This window comes from Anoplophora glabripennis, unplaced genomic scaffold (assembly GCF_000390285.2).
Source record: "Anoplophora glabripennis isolate ALB-LARVAE unplaced genomic scaffold, Agla_2.0 scaffold484, whole genome shotgun sequence".
In the NCBI taxonomy this organism is placed as follows: Eukaryota; Metazoa; Arthropoda; class Insecta; order Coleoptera; family Cerambycidae; genus Anoplophora; species Anoplophora glabripennis.
In genome coordinates, this window is record NW_019416569.1 from 380,780 (window position 1) to 399,429 (window position 18,650).

Here is an 18,650-nt window from a genome sequence, read left to right on the forward strand (position 1 = left end):
TGAGTCTGATGAACTTTTAAAATTAAATTTTGCTCACATCCTTTATAAAACTACGGGCTACATGTACATAAACAAGTCATGCTGCGCCTAAAGATTAGTAGGTCACTATATGCCAGTAGGTGCAAAGCAATACTTTGTCAGTAGACATTGAGTAATAAAGACATTTAAGACATGACATATACTTTGTAGGCTATATCTCACCCACATTCACAATATATTTTAGGGAAATTGGGAAGGCTAAAAATGTCAATGTTGTTAATTTTCGACTCCTTGCAGAGATTGCTACACAGTAAAAAGCAAGATAGTGTAAATTTAAAGTTATTTACGAGTAAAAAGAAATATGAAAAAGTTCTTCTAAACACCACTAAATTCATTTTGAAAACCAGGAAATTTTGTCACCTGCGCATTCGCCAGATTATAAAAATAATTCAGCTTATTCTAAAAAGTGTTTATCTTTCCTGTTGAGTGTTTTTTTTTCACGCTTATCAGAATTCACATCTTTTCAGTTTTGTTGATTGTTTATTCAGTTTTCGTGGGTGGTTGACTTTAGGTGCCTGACCAGCAGCAATGTATCTTTTTTGGTCCCAGGAGTATCATTTCCAGTTCTTGATAAGTTGTTCACGTAACCTTAACGCGGTATATACGGCACCGACAAGGTGTTCCACATCCATCTCTGGTAATCTTCCCACATCAGTTAGAGAATGGCATTAAATCCTTATTTACAAATTAGTAGACCACACCATAGGGAGACGACAAGTTACATAAAGCGTATAAACTATAGGATGGAATCATAATCGGTGTATACCTATAGGAGGTTATCGAAACTGAGGTTTTTTATAATTACTCATATATACCTCATTAGAAATACATTGAAAAAACAAATGGAAAAAATAGAAACTAACCATTCTAAAATTTAAAAATTGTAATGTTCGGTCTTGTCACTGCTTTGAGAAATGTTCAAACTTCGAAATATTGTTAAGTTAATTAATAAGAAGTACGGTTTTCATCTAGGTAATACTAGGTTGGTAATAGGAGTAATAATCAAATTCCACAAAGAATAGAAATGATTATTATGTTTCCTACTCTTAGAAAACAGATGAAGAAACATATTCATTCAGACCCAGATTATATAAAAAGTTTTTGGTCGATTATTTCGAATAACAATAAATCTCAAAGAATTCCTTCTTACTTATAAGTCAGAGAAATTAATATAAATCAAGACAAATTACAATTTTGTGTAGTTTTATCTTCGGTTTGTGTTCCCAATACTCCACATTCTGATGCATCCGTAGTGTCAAATGTGGCAGAAATTTATTTCATAAATTACACAGCTAAAGAACAAATTAACACAGTTGCAAAAGTTGGATATAGCTTCAAGTTGTGATCTAGATAATATAGCTCAAAGCAGGTAAACCTGATTTCAGGTGTGCTGCAAGGATCTCACCTGGTCCCTCTGTTGGTATTCATATTTATAATGACATTGGCAACAATTTTAGGTATTGTACCTATTCATCATATGAGGATGACTTAAAAATATTCTACGTTATTGAAAGCAAAAGCTACCAGTTTTTGATTATTTATTAGGTATTTCTCTTTATTGAAAGTTAGTTTAAATATTAAAAAATATTTGCAAGTTGCATAGCACCTCAAGAATTTGGGCTGGATTCTAAATAATAAACTAACTTTCGAATATCACATTGACTTTATTGTTAGAAAAGCATTTAAAAACTTGGGTTTCATAATGAGACCTAGTAGCAATTTTCTATCCAAATCATTCATACGTTTATATAATTCTTTAGTGTGAAGTTATTTGGAATATGTTACAGTTTGAAATCTATTCAAGTCTGTTAATATAATAAAGCAAGAACAGAAAAATAAATAGATTTTAAATTCCACAGATCGTAATTTTAACATATTTCTAACAATCTAAGTTATTATTAGTTAAATTCATTAGAAAGTGGGAAAATGGTTCCTTTATATTACATCTTCTCTAAAGAAATACTTTTCTAACAAAATTGATAATTTTTATTGCATGGAGAGTATTTAATTTCTTGAACAGAAAGTTGTACAATTGTTACAACTAATTACTTTTTGAATTCTCCGTTGATGTGAATGCAAAAAAACATTACAAAATTAAAGGAATGCTTGGATTTATTAGTTTTAATTCATTAACACGTGTATCTATATTTTTAAGAATTATATCCTTATATTAACTATAAAATAATGTAATATTTTTTCAATCGAAGGATGTATTTTTTTTAAATGTAAATTAAACTAGTTATTAAAGGCTTTTTTTCAATTTTTCTTCAATTTCTTCATCAATTCTAAGTTACAAACTATTAAGCAGTTATCTGAAGAATATGATCTTTTAAATTTTAGTACATCCAAAATGCTATATTTAGATGTAAAAAATGTAATAATTTTTAGATACAAGTTTAATATTATAATTAATGATATTCCACCTACTACAGATCATGCAAATTAATCTGAGATTAATTTTATAGACAGTAACCTACGGTTCAATGAACATGTAGAAACGTTACACCAAAAATATTATTTCCTGTCTCCAATTGATTTATAGTAGTCGTCATAATCTTAACAATAAACTTGAAATTATGTTATGTGACTCTCGTTCTTTCTCATTTTAATTATCTTGACTATATGCAGGCGGTTACAAATTCGCTTCTCACTACAGGGATCTCGGAAACATTAATACGAAGTAGCTTAAATGGGGGCAAAGTTGCATAATCAGGGGACCAACATTATGCCTCTAAAAAATCAAGGCTAACATGATTAGTTTTCGAAATATTTGAAAAAAAACCGAAATTTTCGAAATCCGTTTTTGTTTCATATCAGCCTTCTTTGAGGTGATATTGAAAAAAATTAACACATTCTCATAATCAATTTTTTTATGTAACGTTTCCTCTCTTCAGGACACTTCATTTTTTTTTAAATACGAACCTGGAAATTTTATTACATTTTTTGCAAGCCTTCATGACCTCCAATATTATACTGCATTAGTCCGAACCGGATTCAGACGTTTTGTCTTAAAAAATTTATCTTCAGTGTCTTCGTTCACAATTTATCTATATATTATTATTATCTATTATATTTTTTTCACATCTTGTCATTAAAATTCTAACCATTTCATCTTATTGAACAAAATTGTGACAAAAACAAAATTAGTCAAGCGCTATAATGTTTATTGGAGAAATGTCAGATTTAAAAATAAGTACCTATTTGTTTAAAAGATGTTTTATACTTATAATTCCATTAATTTATAGAATTCCCTTCCTGATGATTTTAAGAAATATGATGTTAAGAAATTCAAATATAAATTTAATTCATATTTATTAAGTGGGCACCTATTTTAGATAATAGATTGTAATAGAGGGTTATACATAACATTTTACCTCCTTAACATTTTTTGTGGCTCGCCAGGGCACCCTTGGTATTGCCCCCTATGAGATTGAAAGTGAAAAGAAGATTCTGAAATCTTAAAACTTAAATTTGCTTTGTATCTTCGGGAGCCTCTGTATAATTTCTCTTGTGATAGATTCGTTAAACTCGTAGAGAAAATTCCTACTTTTGTTTTAACTGGTTTTTTTTCTAACTTGGAATACATTCAGTATAAATTGCAAAAAATATATATACAGGGTATCCCAACTAAGAAAAATGACGTCATCGATGTTGTTTTTTAAATGTCAACACCAGTTTTAACCTAGCAGATTTAAAAATTAACATTTTCATTTTTTAATTCCAAAAATTGTGTTACTCAGTTAATTCGATTCTAAATATTTAATTTTGAAAGGAATTTTTAAAAAATTGGAGTAATTAATTGCAATAAGACTAAAAGTGCGATTTTAAAACCAAATTAATTAAATAACGCTTATTTCTTTAAATTACAAGAATGGTAATCTTTAACTTGCTGTATCTTGGGAACGACTAGGAATAAATATTTCAAATTTGGTATTGATGTATAACTTTACACACCACTTAAGTGATAAAAAAAGTATGCAATAAAAAATTGTAAGATTGATATTTTTATTAACGAGTTTCTGTTGTTATGATGCTGAATTCGAGAAACTTTAGGTATACTTCGCTTCGCTTCGTCAGTTGAATGTTTCCCTTTGTTTTTGATATTTTATTTTATAATTTATTATACCCACTATATGTTTAAACTATTCTGAATACCTGTGGATTATACCACGCTACATCTCCATATAATACTTTTACAGTTATTCTCTACAGCAAACCATGCACTTATTCCCCATTATTAATCTACAATTTACAACTATCTTGAACATGTCTCCGTTTAAATAAAGAGACACCTACTCTACATCAGTAAAGAAAGTATATTAAGTAATCCCCAAGTCTAGACATGATACGATTCTACATTTTGCAATGCGTTATTTAGAAAAATGACTTGTAGCTTTATTTATAATATCATCCAATTTCACAACCGAGTGGAGGCAGCTCGATATAATAAGAATTATTCACATCATACCACTATCCACGTCGCGTCGCCCAACATTCGATTTGTTACAAACTCAACAGCGGCTAGAATCTCATACGTTTAACGGCCGTTTCGACACGGCAAATAATAGGGTGCCTCGCGTTACGTCTTCAAAAAATATCGTTTCAGCGGGTCTGATACGATAACATTTCGTCATACAGCTGGAAGATGCAATCATCCACCTCTACAGTGATGGAATTCCGAATACCTATGTACGGTTCTCATTTCTGCCTTTCTCGAATCTAATTTCGACATGAGGCGGAGATTTAATAATAGGTGCGTTGCGAAATGCCCAAAATATATCATTCTAAATTATGCGGGTAATTACGAGGACGGTTTCCGGGGCAAGAAATGAGGACGGATCGGCAACCGAAAGGTTATGCGAAATTGCTCATTGCTGCATTATTTCATCAGGATTAATTCGGATTTTCATGAGTTATAGAACGCTAGTTTCAGTAACCAGTTTCCCATCATCGAAGATAACTCGCACGTAAAAAAAATTGTTTCTACAAGGGGTTTTGGAAATAGTGTTACATTAGATAGTAAATACACTGATGGAAACATCTTTTAACTACAAGTAGAAATTTATTGACAAAATATTTGTATTAAATAGGCACCAGAAAGATTACGCTTCCTTCATAAACTACAAGCACTGGCACTAAGTACACAAAGATGTTCTTTCATTCATTGACGGATATTTGAACGGAAATATATTTTAGCTACAAGTATAGAAATTGCCATATGAAACCAATAATTTCTACGCCGTTTAATTTATTTAAAAAATTATTAATTCGACTCGGTATTCGAGTATTCGATTCCTAATTGTATTTCAAATGAAACAGATGTCTTCCAGGTTATTCTAAAACCAAGTAATTTTCAAATTATTATTTTTTTAAAACTGGAGTCATAGTTAAAATAATTTAAAAATATCTCTAAAATGATTAATTCAAATATATGTGCAATTGTTTGTTCAAAATTCCATTTCTATTTTTATCTTATAGGCCAGGAAAAGAGAACAAACTCGAAATACCAACTAGCCCGACCGCTAAAAATATTGATTAGATCAAAAGTTATAAACAGAAGAAGTTTATTTATTACTTTTGAATTAACATTTTACTGTTTTCACGTGGAAATTAACGGAAAAAAGTTATAAGCGAAAAACGTGAATTTGTGTAAAAATCATACAATTAACAACCCTGTAAACAATCCTCTCATCTTTATGACTGTGGAAACTAATATGTTATTGTACATAATATTTAGCGTCTATAGTGATAAATTCAGCTTGCCGAAACAAAAAGTCGCGTCCACCTCTATATTTCCTGGCCTATTATTTAACTTAAAATTTGCAAAAAAAAAATAATTTGTGAAGCGAACAGTTTTTTTATGTATTCGACTGTGTGGTAAACTTTAAATTTGAAAAGGTAATAATTCGAAAATGATTCTACTTCTGAACAACTTTTTGCTTTGACGTAAAATTATAAATCAAATGAGCTAATTGAATATCCAAAAAACTTGGTGGTGTAGAAATTTTAGGGTTTTCAGTGACAGTATTTCCCAGTACATTCGCACTGGTTGAAATATCTGTACACCAATTCTTCATACATCAAGCATCTATTAAAATATATTTGCAAAAAAATGTGATATTATATTAAATTTAATCACTTTGTATATCAGAATCCGGAGACTTTACACTCATGGTTCCTTAAAACTTATCGGTCTAAAATGGTTCACGGAACAAGCCTCTAGATCTCTAGAGTTGTGACATGAAGTTAATAAACAACCGCCTGAAGATAATGAAATTCCATAAATTATATGTTACGTTTTTGGGTGGCTGTCCGTTAGACACAGAAGAAAAAAAATTTGTTCACATGGCGTCCTCATAATTTTTTCTCAGAAACGTTGCTCCGTTTTGATGACACTGAAATGTATTGTTAGTTGTAAGACTTTCTCTATTTAGTATTTTTTTAAATTAAGTTTCTAAAGTTCTGGTAAAACAATTGACAATCGTTTACCATTAATGTGGTCCTTGTAATATTTTCGGAGCGATTAACGCTAATCTTTTGTTTTTTAATGGGAATAGTAATAGTCAAAATGGCTTAAAAAAATTAAAAAGCTTAGTAAAAAAATAGTAATAGTAAAAAGTTATAGCTCGCAGCGCTTTTTACGAGATATTATAATCCAAACTTCCAAAGTAAAATTCCCTAAATATGGATGTGTCCAAAGTAAAGATAAAAATTCCATCATGCACGTATTTGCGCTATCTGATTAGTATGTTTTTCCATTATATGGATGGTACAAAATCCAAAGTTTCTCAAAAAAGTAGAATTCTGATTCACCACAAAATAATAACAATATTATTATTATTATTACTCTCCGCAAACATCGATCTTGGATACGAGGAATTTGTATTTGTTTAACTTCGGATAGTCTTAGAACCAAAAAAAAAAAAAATGAAACTGAACTTAGGGGGGTGATAAAAATCATATGCTTTAGTTATACAATTTTTTGAATAATACGAATGTATAAGAAATCAATTTGAACCCGGTAAGGCCTTAATTTCAAATTTGCCCAGGGCTTCATGATTCTATCCAGTAATAAACTTTTATTTCGACGGTAGTGGCAATATTACTTAACATTCGATTAAAATTACAACAAGCGATGTTACAAACATTCTCACTGTTCAAAACAAGGTGAATTCAAGTGATTGTAATGTTACGAAGTTTATTTTTTAACTCGGTATGTCGAGGGTAGAAAATCCGGGTATACGTTCCGCGAACAGATGTTACATCACACGCCATCGAAATGTGGGTTATTCTCCAAGTTTAACCGTTACACGAAAACGGTGAATGAATCGGAATTGCATATTATACGTATTATATTGGAATAAAATGCAAATTTGCCCGAGCTGCGCCTAGTTGGATCCACAATCGAGAGTAAAATCTGAACTTGACCCCAATTTCGATGCCACTGAACCGAAAACGCAGAGCCGGAAACACGGCGAACATTTTTTTATTCCTACAATGCGGCTTACTTCCTCTTCGCGGAAGAGAAAAACAAGCCTTTTCAGAAATGCTGGAAAAGGATGTCCATGTTAATTAGATATACCAACAAATTTTTCCTCTTAACCAAAACAAAAAGTGAAGGTGATGAGTATGTAACATTCTTTTACTTTAACTGTAGGCAGCTCTAAGTGTCCCCCAGTGGCGTAACATGCACCCTTTTATCATCAAAACAATCAAAACAACAGTATACCCACAGTATCTAGTTTGAGAATACTTTTGAATTATAATTCAAACATAAGGATATACGAATACAGTTCTGTTTTAAATTAAATTTTGTAAAGTTCTTTTTTTATGGAATTTTCAGCATCCTAAATAGAATTATTACAAACCTTAATATGTGTTCCAAGAGTTTTAAATGGTTATCATAGCTTAGATTTTTTGCAAACTGCGCCGTTTCGACAAAAACATTTTTATGAACTGAGGATGGATTCCAAATTTCAAAAGCGCCGCTTTCAAACTTTGTTTATGTATAGGGTGATTCCCTATATTTTAACCCCCCCCCCCCCCCTTTAACTTTTTTGGTTCATGAGTTATAAAAAAAATGTGAAATACAAAAGTTGCACGATTTTTTATGAATTTTTCGAAACTGATAGTAGAAAAACAAATGAGGTCCAAACAAAATGGCCGCGGATGTTAACTTTGTTAAGTTAAATAGAATATTTTGGATAGAACGTTCCCTATCGAGCATAGCCATATGACTATGCTCGACAGGGAACGTTCTATCCAAATATGTAAAAATATACAGTGTGTTCCATTTAACTTAACAAAGTTAACATCCGCGGCCATTTTGTTTGGAACTCATTTGTTTTTCTACTATCATTTTCGAAAAATTCATAAAAACTCGTGCAACTTTTATATTTCACATTTTTTTAAATCTTTCAAAACAAAAAAGGTAAAAGGGGGTCAAAATATAGTGAACCAATTAAAATAATAATAAGAAAAAAAAATGATATTGGTGCTAAATATTATTTTTCCCTTGGTACAAGAATATATTTTCTCTTATTAATTCCCAAGTGGCAATAGGTCTTACCTATGTCAAAAAAATACATGTCCGTCGCTGTGCATGAAGAAAAATTATTATTCCTCGAGATTATCGCAAGAGACAATATAAAGTACCTATACCGAGTTTCACTTGGATGTGATAAGCCAATTTGGAGAAAAACATGTATTTGGTGGTGGTGATTTTGGTGGTGCATCTTTATCAGTCCCTGACTTTTTTACTTAGCATTTTTCAGCCTATGACAACAGAAGATTTTTTGCTTAAAATTACATTTGCTATCTCATGTTTCATTTTGACACCCTGTATATACAGGGAGTCCCAAATTGCACAGGGCGAACTGGTGATAGAATATCTCAAAGTAAGAAAAAACGTACCTATACCTACAGTATGTCTGCGGATTGAGTTTATAAATGGACAAATGGACCAAAAAGTGAAAGATACGAAAAAAAAGCATTCTTGATAAAAGTTTTTGCTTGTTTAGAAAATACGAATCACCATGACGAACTTCAATTTTGTCGCACAGGGTGGGTCAAAAACACAAAAATGTTATCTTGAGTAAGAGTAAACATACCTTATTTTGCGAGATACGAAAAAAGGCATTATTGATAAAAGTTTTTGCTTACCTCTAATCAGAATACCTAGAGATGCTTGATACATTTTTTAGAGATGAACTCGAAAATTTTGTGGTCCCCAAGGTGCCCTGACTATACCATTGCCGATATGATTCTATGGGGCCGTTTAAAACGAATTGTTTATGCTACTACACTACCAAATAATATCAGAAATCAGAAATTCCTTCAGGAAGCAATCAGAAAAATGTGTTCAATATGGGGGTGGCGTTTTTGAAATTTGATATCTTCATCATATTGCTTTGTTTACTTTTTTTGGTTTACCTAATAGTAATTATTGTATTTCAGTTTTGTACTTTGTCTCCTGTATAAAAAATTAAATTTTTGATAACGTTTACTTTTACGCAAAATAACATTTTTGTGTTTTTGACCCACCTCTATACAACAAAATTGAAGTTCGTCATGGTGATTCATATTTTCTAAACACTTTTTAGTCCATTTATCTTGTAAACTCTTGTATTTTCGGAATTGAATGAGTGTATTTAATTCTGATTGGTATTTCTAAGAGGAAAAGATGTCTTCCATCCACTCGAGTCAATAATAAATAATCGAAATAGTTTAATAAACCGAAAATAGCTCCAAAACTATTCTCAAACAAAAATGTACAAACGTTTTTCGTAGAAATGAAATTTTAAATATAATGTGTGCAAAACCATACTTATTGTATCAACTTCGACGTCGTCACCTGTTACATGGGTGTTGCACAATACTGAAAACGTTATATTGACAGTTACAGTAGAAGGAAGCGCAAAAACAAGCGCTTATAGGTGGGGAATTCTGGAAGAAAGCCTAGTTAGTTGAAGTGAGGAGAACAGTGTGGTGATGGGTAGGAAGTCGATCGGTAGTGTGACAAAATAGTGAAAAATAAAAGTGTTTAACCGGTTATTCTCTAAGTACCTACTTTGTTGTTAATTGTTCTATGTATGTTGTATGTTGTGATGATTATAGACGTTTCATGATAATAATTCTGTTTATGTTTAACCTTCATTGTCTTATGCTCAGGGGCGTATATTTTTCTAACGTAAAATTTTTACAATTATTATTAAAGATTGCTCATTATTTATTACATTTTAAAATATGTATATATTGTCGTGACTGCCCGGATATTGCAATAACAACTCCTTTGTTTCACATTTAACTTGTTTTGTCATGATTACGTTGTTCGAAAAACAAGTAATAAAGCATTTCTTGTGCTCATTTTATGTCATACGCATATAAGAGCTTTGTTGAATTTACTAACATTTTCGCCCATGAGGAATGAATCTGTAAAAAGAATAATTAAATACAAAAAGAATTGCTAAAACAGATCTTCCGAAATCTCAACTCATAGCTGGATTGCCTCCCGTATGGGACTCCAGTACATTGAGTCATTGTTGCTTATCTGTTATATATTTGTATGAATTCTTATTGTGAATTTTATTGTATTTACTTGATGTTTTCCATGCATTGTATTACGTCTCAGGAGAAATGAAGCATATTATTATTGTTATTATTATTATTGTTATTATTATTACCTTCCGGCCCTGCCGGCTAACTAACACCAAACCTCTTCAGTTTTACTTGGAAGTGTGTATGTCTGATTCGAGTGAGGTGACATTTAGTGACACATTAAATAAGTCAAGTCTTAATTATCATTAGCAAAGGATCTTTATGCCTTTTATTAGCGGTTGTTTTGTATTTATATTTGGGTAGTTAGAGCAACGATCGTGGGTTTCTCTGCCATGCTCTTTCCCCACAGGAGCTTTAGGTGAGCCTGGCACTCTTATTTTATGTTAAACGTTTGTTAATGTTTTTGTTGTTCTTTCTATTTGTCACATGTTTAATTTGAAGACTGTTGTACGTAAATAATAAAGTTAGGTGTATTTACTCTGCTTTTGTTTTATAAAATTAAACCATACTGCCCCTCTTTAAAGTTAGTAGCCAGCGCCTTCCGGTCAATTAAAAATAGATGTATACAACGTAGGTATTCCTTATGACGATCACATATTTCTGACCACAATTACGTTTATATTTTTTTTTATCGAACCCGGGGTTGTTATACTACAAATGTAATTATGAAATGTCCAAAAACGCATTTATACTTACAATTCTGAAAATATTCATCACTGGGGTTCTTGGCGACTGTACCTCCCATCATCTCACTGGTTGGTTGTTTTTTTTTTTTAATTGCAACGTTCTGTATCTCGAAAACGAAACGTTCTACGATCTATATTTATATTGACATTTTTTCTCATTTTAAGATGTTCTATCACTAGGTAACCTGCTAATTGGTCTGTAATATACTGGGTCTTCGGAAATAGTGGTACTTCACTTTGAGGGTAGATTTGTCGTCTCAAAATAAGACAAATATTTCATAAAAACATGGTAAACTTATCCCTCTCCTTCAAAGCAGTTAAAAGTTATTGGCAAAAACCCATTTATTTAAAGTCATCTTCAAACGCGTCTACTTCCCGTAGGGTGGATTTGCGGGCCCATATTTATATGAAATTTTTGTCTTATTTTGAATCGACAAATCTACCCTCAAAGTGAAGTACCCCTACATCCGAACACCCTGTATAATTTGAAATTTGTTTCAGGATGAAACTGCCATATATAACAGTCGCCATATTGGCGACTAGTCTGTTAGTCGGAGGAATCCTTGCCGATGAAAAAATAATTAGAAAACGAACAAGACGAAGTAAGTATTCCAACGTCACAAGTTAGGAGATGCCTAAATTCTTAAATTAATTCTCCAAGTTAAAAGTAAAGGATTAAACACAATACTAAAATGGATTAAATATTAGTATTATACAGAGCGTACATATAACAAAGTGCTCTTCACTTGAAGTCTTCATTTTTGAGATACATGGAAATATCGAAACGAAATTTATGATACTATTCTATAACATTTGGTGGAAAGCAATACAAAAGTATGACCTTCAGTTTTTACGCCTTTTTTAGTAAATAGATGTCATATTATACACACGTGATTTTAACAGAAAGTTAGTTCTGGCAAATTGATAATAAAATATTGCATGAGATCTGATTGACAAACGCGGGATCAAGAAATTAAGCTGAGAAAGAATATAAGGGCCAGTCAATCAAATTATGTAATATATTGTAAATAAATCTGACAGAGCATACAAATCTCCAAGGACTGAATATTAAACCTAGTTGTTAATATTTCACATCACATCTAAATAAAAGATGTTTCAGAAACTTTATCTGAATAAATTCAATATTGTCAACGTAAGAGTCATAATATGGATACCAAGCTACACCAATGAACGGTATTCAAACTCGGATCTAACGAAAGCATAATATAATATTTTTAAGGTGTTAGGGTCTCTAAATGATTTACTGTTTCTTATTATAAATCCTAATTACATAGAAAATCCTCAGTAGAACAGTGTCCACTGAGTGTTTTAGAACCAATGTAGTAATCGTACAGGACATGACTGGATTTACGCGTGATCACTTTGCATTTATTAACAATAAAAGTAACCCCCGATGTAGTTATACAGGGTGTATCTTGAGTGATGACTTTAATTTCAAGGGGTGATTCCTTGTCATATTTTAAGCAAAAGAGTGCATATGAACATCGGTCCGCAAGTGCTTCGTTACCGAGATACAGGGTGTCAAAGTTGGGAAAATAAATCGCATTTTCTTAAATATCTTTCGACTGATTCGAAATAATTTAATGAAATTTCATACACGGGGGTTTTTTGGAATGACAAATTCAAAGCTGTGGTCAATTTAAGTGTCAAGTCAAACCAGTACCGCAGGTAGAAGGCATGCTAATTACATTTTATTCTAAATTATTTTAAACGGACATAGTTTCTTCGTAGAGACGATGCAGTTTAGATAAATTTAGACTTATTTACTTAAATCAATTTAGAAACAGGGTTCAATACAGTTTTCAATACGTTCTTGATTTATCCATGTATTGCGCACATAAAATTTTGTTTCAATATCCTCAAGATTGTAGAAGATAATTGGAGATATAACATTTTTCATTAAAATTTTAAAAACGACGACCTTATTTTTGTGAAAAGAGATTCCTCATTGTATTAATTAGCATATGAGTTCTTGTTAGGATAAATAATACTCATTTTATTGGCACTAATTATTATCACCATTTGGGTACCATTTCATATTGCCATCTTGCTTATTTTTTTATTATTGGACGACATACTTACATTCTGGGACAAATTAATACAAAGAAGAAAATTGTTATAATACTTTTGTCTTCAAAAGATCAACATACCTACAGTTGTATTTGCCTTTTCTAAACACCGTATATAATGTAATTTGGTTATTTTAAACAAAAAAAGATATATGATTATGCATTAATAAAACGCTTTGATTGCATCTTTTTACACAAAGTAGGTATGTACTTTAAAGTATACAGGGTGATTCACAACACAAAAAATTTGGGAATAGATGCTGCATGAGAAATGGAGTCAATGTTGTAAAAAAAAATATGTAAAATCCTTATAGTTTCTGAGAAAAAATTATTGAAGTTATAGCACATTAAACCACTACATAGTTGGACAACTGTAGTCTCTAGCGTCATTCGCAATACGCGTGGAGAGCCATGTGACTCCTAATACTGAAATCTGTCGTTGCGGTAGTTTTTACCTGTTATCTGTGTTGTTTACAACAGTTTTTTAGTAGTTAGTGTCAAAAATGGCTTGCGTGTATAGCAACTCAGAGTTGATGGATATCGTTTTAATTTATGGTGAAGCAAGACTACATTTGTATTATGGTGAAGTATTTGTGTTATGGTGAAGCAAGACATCATTTGTGTTAGTTCGTAGAAAGTGAGTAAGACGGACCCAAATGTGTTTACACGTGAGTGGATAAAATTTTGAACAATTGCTGTTGCAGCATCGGGTATGTCAAATGATTTTATTATTTAAAAACACAAATTAATTTTATTAATAATTAATAAAGGCAAAAGCATTTGAATTTGCCGATATAAAATAGGTGCGATAAAATTCTATTTACATATTTCTTTCCTTGCGAAAGTTTTTGTCCGTTTTTATCACACCGCCATGCCGGTCGCATTGTGCTAGGTCAGGTTTTACAGTGGACCAGTTTACAGTGCCGTGCAGAAGTTTATTTTTAAATCAATTTCGAACTGACCTTTTTGATTTTTTCTTTACAAAATTGTATTTGTAAGGGTCCCCTGTACATCCAGATTTTTTTTGGATAAGTTCTGAATCACCCTGTATACATACAGATCAAGCATTTTCATAAAGTTAATACAACTTTCATAGAAAGCTTCTGCCGTCGAATACTAACATTTTCACTAAACGCCTTCATCCAGGTAATCGAGTTGCCAGACAAACCAGCGCAGATCAGATGGTGCAAAACATCCTGAAGTGGCTACAGGGAGTCTATACGCAGCAAAGCCGAAGAAGTAGGTTTGCCGACTACGATAATCTATTTAACTTTGCTTCTGGCAAGCTTGACGATGCATGTAAATATCTTAATTGGTACTAATTTTGTAGAAATAGAAAGTAGAGGATCTAGGTTTACTGTTAGAGCTCAATGGTTAGTAATTGACATAAATACAGGGGAAATGGAATTTTATTAACATCTTAAAGAATCCAAGTAATGTTTCAAATATAGTTTTGAATCTGATACAATGATTAATTTTAGTGAATGGCAGTACATGTTTATTGTACTCATCTATATCAGTTACTAATCATTGATGATGGATGAAAGTATCCAATTACAGCTACTTTACTAATTTTGGTTAAATATTGGTATCTGACATTACTAAATATTATGTCTAAGAGAATTGTGCTAATTATTTAACAAACTAATGGTAAAACATTACTAAACTGGCATACGATATACTATACGTATAATATTTCCTCCATTTATTTGTATTAACTGGTCTGTAAATAAAACAATCTTGTTTTGAGATCTAAAAGAATGTTATTATATAACGAAATGACAATATATTTATGAGTTTGTAAAAGAATGCTGCTGTAAGAGTACTCAATGGCATTTTATAATGTAAACAAATTGTAAACATATGAGATAAATTTCCCATTATGTATTTTTATGCGCAGTGGCACTTTTTTACTAGAAAAATTTGCATTCATAATTCTGAGTAGGTTTCTACAGAAATAAATATACAAACTGAGAACCTTTTGGTATGCAGTGTCAGATGAGGATAATTTAATAATGAAAACTGCTTTCTATAAGCGAATAGCGTCTAACGTTACATTATTTTTACTTTCACTATTTAGATGACAGTTTGCCTTCGATGTATTTGAATTGTTAGTGTACCCAAACATATTAAGTTATTAGTAGAAATGAATATGCATTTGGGTAACATGCTTTCAAGACTTTCATACAAGTTCGCGATATTTATTTTTTATAAGCAAATATGTTAATAATAAAAAAAAATTGTAACCGATTAATTAATATGTAGTTGTAAATGTAATGACATTTTTAAGTGATCTAATTTTGAGAATATATTACACCCGCATATATATAATGTAAATCATTTTACTTAACACAATCGTTATTTAGTTCGCCAGGGCACCCTCAGGGAATACCTACCGCCCACGAATACCCAGAAACCCAGGCCATTCGAAACAGCTAGACCTCCAGGAAATGACCAAAACGGAAATTACATCTACGGCGGTTATCCACCTGCAGGAAGCATAACACCTCAGCCCCCGTTCCCAATTTTCACCCGACCTCCTTCTGGAGGTGTGCCCGGGGAAGGTTATCCATCGACTGTTGGGTATCCCCATACAACTTTCCCAGGCCAGGGTACGCCGGCTAGACCATCCGGATATCCTACAGAAACTGCCGGTAAGATTGATGCGAGAGATTTCCGGTATACTCTAGTGCCAAATAGTAGGTATTGACTGATTCTCAACATATAAATTCAGGCGACGGATAGGGCGTCCGGGAAATGCAATTCCATAGGCGTATCATTTTAGAGGGTCCCGAAAATCATTAAATATGGAACAAATGCCTACTATTTAGTTACAGTTGCATTGTATAGAAATATGTCCACGTGTAATATACTCTGTGGCTTCTTTTAGGTACCTCAGGACCAGAAAGTTATCCAACTCCAGGTTTTCCAACGCACGCCCCAGATGGTCCAACTCCAGGGGAATATCCAGGTGGCCACACCGCTCCAGGAGGATTCACAGGCTATCCAGATGGTCAACCTACTCCTGGGGGAACCACAGGACACCCAGGTGGAGAAACTACTCCAGGTTTTACAGGCTATCCAGGGGCTCACACCACTCCAGGAGGCGTCACTGGTTCACCAGGCACCCAGACGACTCCAGGCGGTTTTACAGGATATCCAGGTGGTCCAAGCACTCCAGGAGGCTTTACAGGGCCTCCAGATAGCCACACAACTCCAGGAGGATTTACAGGCTATCCAGGTGGTCAAACGACTCCAGGGGGATTTACAGGCTATCCAGGTAGTCAAACGACTCCAGGGGGATTTACAGGCTATCCTGGTGGTCAAACGACTCCAGGAGGCTTCACAGGCCCTCCAGGTGGTCAACCGACTCCAGGTGACTTTACAGGCACTCCAGGTGGTCAAACGACTCCAGGAGACATCACAGGCTATCCAGGTAGTCAAACGACGCCAGGGGGCTTTACAGGCTTACCAGATGGTCAAACGACTCCAGCTGTTCCAACAGAAGCCTCTACTCAACCACCCATTACATCTGCACCGCCTGAGAAACCAGGATTTCCCACACGACCACCGCCAGCCTTTACAGGATATCCAGAAGGACCTGGTTTGTCTACTCAGCCTCCACCCGAGTTAACCTCGGCACTGCCAGGATTCCCTACCCAACCCCCTCCAGGAGCTTTTACTGGATACCCCACTCGACTGCCCGATGTCACGGATGCAACTACTCAACCAGAACTGACAAGAATACCTACGCAAGCACCTGAAGCCACAGTTCCTCCTCAACAACCAGAAGCTACAGAATCAGCTTCAGAAAAACCGGAAGGAACAGAAGCACCTTCTGAAAAAACAGAAGGCACAGAAGGTCCTGTACAACCAGAAGGCACAGAAGCTCCTGTGCAACCAGAAGGCCCAGAAGCGCCTACATCTGGACGACCTGTATTGTCAACTGAGCCATCTGTAGTAGAAACGGAATCTCCTACAAGTAAACCATCTACAAGTCCTCCTCTAACAGAAACCTTCACATCTGCCACGTCTCCTGAAGAACAGCCTCCTGCAGGAGAACCTACAACTCAGTCACCAGAAATAAATACCATCCCCACAGGACGACCTGAGAAACCTGGTGATACAGAACCAGTAGAAACCGATAGTGAAGATTTAAAACACCCTCCTCACATTCACGCTATTGACGTAGAATGCGCAAAAGATATGATGACGATTAACCTTGAGTTTAACAGGGAATTCAACGGCATAATCTATTCTAAAGGTTACTACAACATGCCTGAATGTAGGTATGTGAAAGAAAACTCTGGTCAAAAGAAATATACGTTTACGGTAAACCTGAACCAGTGCGGTACAGAATTTATTAATGCTTTCGACACTCAAGGACAGTCTTATCTTGAAAACGTGTTAGTACTTCAAAATGAAGCAGGAGTTCAGGAAATATGGGACACAGTTCGCGCTGTGCGTTGTCTGTGGGAAGGAAATTTAAAAGAGACCTTAAGCGTTGCACTTAGCGTAGGTATGCTCAGTCAGGAACTCGTCACCTTCAGTGGAGACACAGCAGTGGCTAAACTAGACATTTTATTGGGTCGAGGAGCACTTGGTCAACCCGCTAATGGTTTGGTGAAAATCGGCGAGCCCATGACGTTGGTAGTTTCGGTATCTGGCGACCCTGGTTTTGATCTTCAAGTCAAAGATTGCAGAGCTACTGACTCTACGGGCGACAACACGATACCGCTTACTGACGACGACGGTTGTGTACTGAAACCAAAATTATTTGGAGCTTTCCAAAAGACGCGTAGTACAGGAGATACCGGGGCGTCCATCATTGCTTATGCATATTTCAATGCTTTTAAATTCCCTGATGTTATGGACCTAATGATTGAATGCAACATTGAACTCTGTAAAACTGATTGTGATATGTGCACAGATCCTAACCAAAAACTGGAACCAGGTCGCCGTAGAAGACGTGACCTTTATACTTACAATGAAACTTTGCATGATGGAGTTACTATGGGTAAACACTTGAGGATAATTTTGCCTGAGGATCTTAATCTTAACGACAGGACTGTTATAGACCTGGGGAGAAATGACGGCGTGTGCATGTCTACCCAAAGCTTTGTATTTTCAACAGCTCTTTTGATCTCCTTATTAACTGCCAGTTGCCTTTTCAGTGCTTATATGTGGTTGAAGACTCAACAACTTAAATTCATTAAAAAGTAGCGTTATTTTATTTTAGGTACCTAAATTATAACAGTCATATTCTTACACCACCAGT

General features: G+C 33.8%; 1 protein-coding gene across 1 annotated transcript in view; it reads left to right on the plus strand.

The window, feature by feature from the left end:
• Positions 1-18,650, plus strand: part of LOC108912945 (collagen alpha-1(III) chain-like) — a 49,090-nt gene extending 30,440 nt beyond the window's left edge. The window contains exons 2-5 of the mRNA XM_018718376.1: positions 11,784-11,884; positions 14,519-14,611; positions 15,739-16,026; positions 16,263-18,650. Coding sequence (XP_018573892.1) covers positions 11,785-11,884; positions 14,519-14,611; positions 15,739-16,026; positions 16,263-18,595 — 2,814 coding nt within the window. The 5' untranslated portion in view covers position 11,784 and the 3' untranslated portion in view covers positions 18,596-18,650. The remainder of the gene's footprint in view (positions 1-11,783; positions 11,885-14,518; positions 14,612-15,738; positions 16,027-16,262) is intronic.